Source organism: Bombus impatiens, unplaced genomic scaffold (genome assembly GCF_000188095.3).
Source record: "Bombus impatiens unplaced genomic scaffold, BIMP_2.2 scf_0543, whole genome shotgun sequence".
In the NCBI taxonomy this organism is placed as follows: Eukaryota; Metazoa; Arthropoda; class Insecta; order Hymenoptera; family Apidae; genus Bombus; species Bombus impatiens.
In genome coordinates, this window is record NT_176962.1 from 2,495,239 (window position 1) to 2,502,939 (window position 7,701).

Genomic DNA, 7,701 nt, shown 5'->3' on the forward strand with positions numbered 1-7,701 from the left:
GGGATACGCGGCGCGCGTACGGCACCGAGCTCTACCAAGCAAGCGCATCGCCGACCTATTACAATGGCCAGCCTTCCTAAGCGTTTCATTGTCATCGGCCGCGTGCGCCACTCTGCCCATGCGTCGATGCGCACAAACCATTGTTTCGCCGGAATGGGCGGCCCTCTCTGCACCGCGACGCCATCGACGCTTGCCACCTCGATGCTGTGTCGTTGACGTGGCGCGGCGTCGTGACACGCTGATTTAACAGAGTAATTTTCGAAAGGAACGAACGTTGCTTTGTTTCTCGTAGGACAAGATTGCGATTTTGATGGAACGTAATACGATGATAGTTCGTGTTTAATGTCTAAGACTTTCTAATAAAGCGAGATGATTGTCGTTTAAAAGAACTCATCGCCTCTCGATTTTTGTTCCGATGGAAGACGAACAAGCATGAACTTGTATGGATAAAACCACGTGTTATTAATAAGCATGTATTTGCTCAAACGCAGTATAACAAAATCCACAAAAAGCCAGTGCATCAACAATTTACAGTTATCAACACCGTTCTCTCGCGAATCCATTTCATCGCGCCAATTTCACCGAAGCAACAAACAAGCGACGAAAATCAAGAGAAGGAGATCAAGCGCTGCGTATTAAAGCGAAAACACGGTTCTCGTAAAAAGAAGGAACATCGTAAACAGGCTGGCCATTCGACCGCGTCATTTCCGTCGCGGAATAACATTTAATAATTCAACGTAATAAAAACCGCTGAATAGAGTTTCTCCCTTCCTTATATGTAGAAGCAAACACCTAATTATTCTTCGATGAGCTATAAGAAAATATGTACGAATGCCATTATCTTCCGGTTATCCCGTACAGTTTGCCGCAATTAGAACAAACGAGAATTAATTAAACATTTTTAGCGCTCGAATGCGAAGTTTGACCAGAGATTCCGATATGGATGATCTTCGTTCGATCGCGAGCGCTCCAGAGTCGATGATTTACGTGAGTTGGTTCTTCCAGAACGAAGAGAGCCCCGTCGGTCGCATGTGATTCCACGTGACAAGCCGTGGTTCGAAATCTCGTTACGCGAAGACCAAACAAAACGACGAATTCTCGGTGAAAACTGTGTTCATTAATAACGGGCCGCAGGTATCGTTGGATCGCGGCACGTAGATAGCCAACGTTGGAACCGGTCGCCAGGGATAACTCGACACGCGAATCTCGCCAGATAAGCCAGGGCATCGTGAAGTAAATCAGATCCGTTCCCTCTGTGCGCCTGTGCATTCTAAATGTAATATACGGAGGACGCCGGGGACAATCAAGCAGTGGACTTATATCCACGGACGCGGTGGATAACGACGTGACCGGATCTAGTAGTAGTTGGCTTTAACGAGGCCTGTCAGGATAACTTCATCGTCCGCTAAATAAAGGGATCGTAGAAGTAGTTTAACGCTTTATCGACGAACCACTTTTCGTTAAATGTAAGATGATTCATAGATAACGATTGTTAAGCACGATGTCGTATATGTACTTCGTGTAAAAGTATAATCAAAGAGTTTTCGATCTTTGATCCAATATCGTTTATCGAGGTCAACTTGAATAACTGGCACCTATATCGCTGGATGATCGAGGAAAGTTTTGCGAGCAATAACCAGAAAACTATTTTGATTCGAAGTATTTTACCCAGAGGTACAACTTTCTTAACCAGTTTCGCTATTTCTTCATTACTATCAGGTGATTTCTAAGCCAGGATAAAATTAAAGAATTATTTCCATCGTCGTAACTGCATATTCTACAGATATAAAGAAGACATTACTATCCAATTTTTCCCAAACGAAGAAGCCTATAAATCAACAGGTCGAAAGATCAATTCCTGTAACAGGTGAGAATTGTCGATACCAGGAACCGTCTAAGTATCCACCGTAAAGATGCCTTTTCTAAGAAACCGTATATATTCTAGCGGCCAAACATTCTTATATCCCTCCACTTAATCACACGGTACACAAAAGTCAAAGGCCACACCTACCAATGCGTCTAAATTCTCACGAAACGAATCTACACGAGGCATTATCATTAGCCGCGGTATTCGGTCAACGCGTTAACTTCTTTCGGAAAAAATAGCGCCCGATATTTTACACCGGTTTACCGATTATCGCCATGGATTATGCTCGCATGAAGTTGAATCGATCTGTGAAATACGCGCGATTGCAACGCGAACCATTCGCAAACCTACGTGACTGAATAGCATTTCGAAGTGTAGAGATCCGATTGTAGGAGAATGCAAATTTTTACTCCAAGTCACATTCCAGGACAATAGGCTTATTAGCTTGCGCGAAACGAGTTCTACACCAAATGGTGCACTGAATGACTGCTTTCTATCTTGTATCCGGAAAATTCTCCCCTTCGTTGAGGCGTAGAAATCGCTAGCAAAAATTTGAAATAAAATTTTTTAAACTATCGCGTTATTACCATGTAATAACGAACCACTTAGAAGCCAAACCTCGTGAGCTCTAAATTTTCTAAAAATTTCTTAATTTTACCATCGAAATATCTACGTGATTAATGTCTAACTCTGGAAAAATCGATCACCGCATCTTAACGAAGTCGATCAGAGTTTGACGTTCGTATAGTTCTTGTAACGTCTGCGAAACATCATCGACAACTCGTCGACTTCCTCTGGAAATCGTTCCGAGAGCGTTCGTTGAAGACCGAACGACTAAATCAACGCTTTCGACGCGGTTTTTCTTCCCACGTTCATTCTATGGACCGCCGTAACGGGCCGTATGCTCACGGTGGAAATTGCAGTCCTGTCTGAGCTCCGACATCGCGAACTCCTCCGCCCCCCACCTCCTCTTTAAAGCAGCGCGCGGACGTGCGTACTCGCTCGCGAGCACGCCGCACAGCCTACTGTTACGCTGTGCAAAAATCGTCGCAATTGCGCCAATAAATCTTCCACGCTAATGCCAGGCCCCGGGAGAAACAGTTATCAGATGCTCGAGACACGATGCGCCTTTAACAATTTCCCGGCTATTATGCTCGCCACTCATTAACGATTCGCTGGACTCACGATGATCTAACGGAGGTTCTCGTCTCCCCTCCATCCTACTATCCGCGTATCTTGGCCTGGTATTATGGTAACAATATATCGACTCGTAATGTATTAGACGTTTACGCGTATGGAAAGATACCATTTATCTAGTGCGTGGAACTATGTGAGAGTGGATAAGGATCGTAAGTGAGCTCACTTCTGGTGTTTCTATTAGGTTTGTGAACGTGAAATGTCGTACCGTCGAATGAGGCTAGAGGCATAAGTAGTCTCTTTCAGGAAGCATCGTGTAGGTGGTTGGTACGTATAATTTCTATATAATTCTATCAGCGAATATCGTTCTTTAGATTAGCTTTCTCAGTCTAGTTTTGTTATTAGTATAAGTCTCTTCTTATTATTACGTTCTTATTTATAAAGTATAGGTTTAGAAAGATTGAGAATGAGAAAAACTGTTGATGAATTACGTTTGTTTTATTCAAATTTCATATGGAACACTTCATTCGATTTTTCTACTCTCCTATAGATAGTTAAATCACGCTAAGTTACTAGTAAGAATACACACGAATGCTATAACGTCAATTAACTTTCAACAAAATACAAACATCCACTATATCTTCCAATAATTTCATCAATATCGACAAAATTAATAATACAAATATCTTGACAAAAAAAAAAGAAGATCAACTTGAACGAATTTATCTAACAATCTACTGGTCGTTAAGTATCATCGTCTTCTCGTGTCTCTCAATCGCGATGTTCTTGATCGTCTCCCATAGCATGGGGTACGGGTGTATCGTCCTAGCGAAGTCACCTCGACTTAACCGGTATAGCTCGCATACTTCAACAGCGACCACGCTGGCTACCCTCAACTCGTTGGGCATGACGAGTGCGATCTCGCCGAAGTATGCGCCGTCCTCCAAATGGCACATTTCTTTGCCCGAGTTCGTATAAATAGCTACAGTACCGGTAGCGATAAAATACATACAATCACCCGGTTGATTCGCTCGCATGATCACGTCGTTGGTCAAGAAGATCTCAGACTTCAATAGCGCCACGATTCGACCCAGCAACGACAATGGTAAATTATTAAAGAACGATACGTTTTCCACTAATTTACGACACGAGTGCATCCTGATTTCGTGACGCATCTGGATCGACAACGTATTAATGACTTCCGACTCGCGGAAGTATCGATGCTGAAAACGAAACTCGTAATATTGAATGATCCTTCTCTGAGAAGGATATGGTAATTGTTTGTGCCTCATGTACTGTCTTAGCTGAGCCACGGTACTTTGATACCTGAGACGAGAGCTGTTGTGTCCTTTAAAGAATTGCATTGCTCGCGTAATGACGAACCAGGGCGCGATAATACCAAACAGCTGCAGAAAGATAATCAAGTAAATATCTCCTACGTTCTGTTGATGCGTATACAACAGATCAGCCCTCATAAACGTAGATATGGCGCGTAGGCTACTGGCCAAGTATTGCTGAGCCCTATGAACCTCCCACAGTTTATTCACTTCGATCCAGGAAGTATTGGAGGGACGTTCTGGTTGACGTATGGAGGTAGTCACTATGGGTATCAACCAGTGTAAGCAAGATTGCCAATGTAGTAACAGTATCATCCATAAGAGTACCAGACAGAACTCTTGAAGAGCTAAAGGGATATCGTAGGCAAAGGCCAGCTTCTCGACGTAGGAACTGAGGGAGAAGACACGAAAGATACACATGAGGGATGTCGTCTTGCGAGCCACTGTGAGATCCACCCATCTGGTTAGATAGAAGAGGTCCGTTGGAAAAGAACCAAGGAAATCGGGGAAAAAGGTGCTGTGTTTCACGTAATGACTGATTATCTTCTTTTGTTCTAGTACCGTCGAGTGCGTTTCTTTATTGAAATATCTAAGAGCGAAACGAGCATTTTAGACGAATCTTGAAATACTATGTGTGTTGTAAATTTGCAAAAAAAAATTTCTAAATTACGGAAATTTTCATTAAATGCCAATTGTTTATCCTTATATCCTTTTCTTCTGCGAAAGAAATAATAAATAGGCATGATGGTAAAATGATTCTGTCATAAATGACACTTCAGCCGTAGAGTTTGTTTGCAAATCGTTGTCATTAGGTTAAACCGTGAAAGTCTAAAATCACTGTCTAATACACTTTTAATGTATAGTTACGTAACGTTATGGAAATTATAAATGATTTAGTGTTCCGAACTTACGAAGTTAAAGGTAATCGGTCAAAAGTCAGAAAGTGTTCAGTCAACTTATGATTACCGCTTTCGATAAAAAGTCTTAGTAATTAACACGTTCACCACGTACGTCTCGGATTCGAGTAGGCATGTAATTTTACGATGTACGTGCGATACCGATTTAGGTGCGGGATGTGAATACGTAACAACGCGAGTTAACGTTCGGAAGCATGCAGATTTTTCTACTCCACTTTCTAATTTTACCAGATGTATTTATGCATCCAAATGAAAGTTCTGTCATGTCACTGTTATTGTATGTTATATAACGTAATTATTACTAAAGTCTGGATGAATATAAATAAAATCGCCTAAATTAAATAAAGTCAACTTCGTCTTACATCATTAATCCTTTCACAATGTAAAATAACGAAGAATTCAGAATAAGATCATTTAGAAAATAATTATTCCTTTATCGTCCAAATTTTCTCTACACTTCTGATATCAGATACAAAAGAAAAAGAAAAATACATACTTTCAACGTTCTATAGAAAATATAAATTTTTATAGACAGTAACGCTATCGATAGTATATTTGACCTGTCCAAGATTTCCTGGCGCTACTTTGTAAAATTATAAAATGTTTCGGTTCTGTCTACTGCGTTTAAAATCGATCGGATTATCAGTCAATGCTCGTATCGGTACTCGAACAAGTTTACCTGCAGTGACATCGCGACGAAATTCGGAACAGGCACACGCACGCGATACTTGCCCCGTTCTGAGGTTAACCACTACGTCCCCACAGCAGATGAACAGCAAGAAGTTCTTGCTGAGGTTCCAGATCGATGACTTTTTCTCCATTTCGAAGGCGGCCTGATAGGGAACGAGTAGCAACACGCTGGTTATCACGAAAATCATCATGAAGTCCCAGTAGTGCCTGCAATAACGATCCGGAGCATAATGCGCGCGCCAAGTAGACCGGATGTGCTGACAGTTATTGGTAACTTTCACGAAACGATTTATCATCAGGTTAACCGTACGTTTTATGATGCACACTCGCGCGGTCTTTTACGGTAATAACCCTTTTTATCGGGTGTTGCAAGCAGAATCGAGGAGTTGAAATGGTAACCGATGCACGTAAGTACGTACATGAGTGCCAACAATGGAGATCTTCGGTATAAACGGTGAAATGTTGGTTTAAAACTGACATTCGTGATTGTAGCTTTATTTTGTGATAATTTTGAAAATTGGAGCGAATTAGCGCTGCACATTGTAGAATTTGAAAAAGACTTTATAGAATTCATACTTGACAAGAAGCTTACATTCCTTTTTATTAAAAATTAATTTTTATTTTTCCGATACTGTGATATTCATTATTTGAGGCATTAAGAAGCACGAGTAATTAATCGCAATTATGTTTTAAATTTCCTAAATTTAGTACTAGGGTACATAGTGTCTAAAGGATTGAACTATAATCTTCGATGGGATTGATGAGTGATTTATGTGTCACTCATTTATTATTTACGATTCATAACAGAATAACGGATAAGTATACCTGAACATGCTAAACGGGTGAATGATATAAGCGTAATTTCTCCAATGACGACGTATTTCGTTGATTATGGAAGCATTGCTTCGAAGAAATTTGTGAGCGGCTGGGTTTTTTCGAGAGGCTAACAGCGAGAGACGTACAGTATCGAATATTCTTTGGATTGGTCTCTTACCAGGAAGGAATATTATGTCATTCTCTTCATCTGGTATATCGCAAACGTGATCCGTATGAAGTATCATAATGAATTAGGATAACATATAATATAAAGAAAATCCCTTGAGAAGGTTAAGGATCAAAAATGAATGAAGGCAAGCATAATGAAATTATTAATATATCAGCTGGTTCCCTCAGTTAATATTACAATCTTACAATATCGATACTCAAATATCTCGATTATAATGTGCGTAGAAAGATACTTTGATATAATCTGTTTCGTGTTTGAAATCAATTTAAATAGGATAGAATAATTTAAATTTATAGACACGTGTAGGTGATAGCTTTTTTTACAATTTAACGATGTCATAATTTGCAATTTCCGCGAGAATTAAATATCAAGATTCAAAGGGTACTAGGGCGACATCTACTGTAGGAAATATATATCAATATGTTACTGAGAGATTGCCGATCGATGATAAAACAGAACATTTGGGTTTCTATGATTACATACTTTTATTATTAACTGTAGATATTAATAGATGAGGTTGCAGATGGAGGTAAGACAAACCGACGAGGTACAAAATAGACGTGACCATCGATGAGGTAGGTCAATGATGTGACACTGAATGCTTTTTCATGTTCCACGTTTTTGGAGTTACCTGACCTCCCATACCATTTTCGTACCACATGCGACGTTATCGATTCGGTATGGTACTGACTTGGATTAAAATGATTAAAAAATAAGACATCTTATATTTGCAATGAATTATATAAT

General features: G+C 40.2%; 1 protein-coding gene across 1 annotated transcript; it reads right to left on the reverse strand.

Annotated features, from left to right (window-relative positions):
- Nucleotides 1-3,598: 3,598 nt before the first annotated feature.
- On the reverse strand, nt 3,599-7,009 carry LOC100741590 (potassium/sodium hyperpolarization-activated cyclic nucleotide-gated channel 2-like). The gene is made up of 3 exons (XM_003491269.3): nt 6,774-7,009; nt 5,991-6,155; nt 3,599-4,930 (listed from the first exon to the last, which is right to left on the reverse strand). The coding sequence occupies exons 1-3, from the start codon at nt 7,007-7,009 to the stop codon at nt 3,739-3,741; spliced, it is 1,593 nt and encodes a 530-aa protein (XP_003491317.1). The 3' UTR covers nt 3,599-3,738.
- Between the last annotated feature and the right edge of the window lie 692 nt (nt 7,010-7,701).

What these genes read in the sequence shown, in the direction of transcription:
- LOC100741590 (XM_003491269.3), bottom strand. Translation starts at nt 7,009, where the DNA reads ATGATACTTCATACGGATCACGTTTGCGATATACCAGATGAAGAGAAT. An exon ending in CACCCGTTTAGCATGTTCAG is followed by an intron (nt 6,156 to 6,773) that starts GTATACTTATCC and finishes TCGTTATTGCAG; the next exon opens with GCACTACTGGGACTTCATGA. An exon ending in GTGGTTAACCTCAGAACGGG is followed by an intron (nt 4,931 to 5,990) that starts GCAAGTATCGCG and finishes TTTCGCTCTTAG; the next exon opens with ATATTTCAATAAAGAAACGC.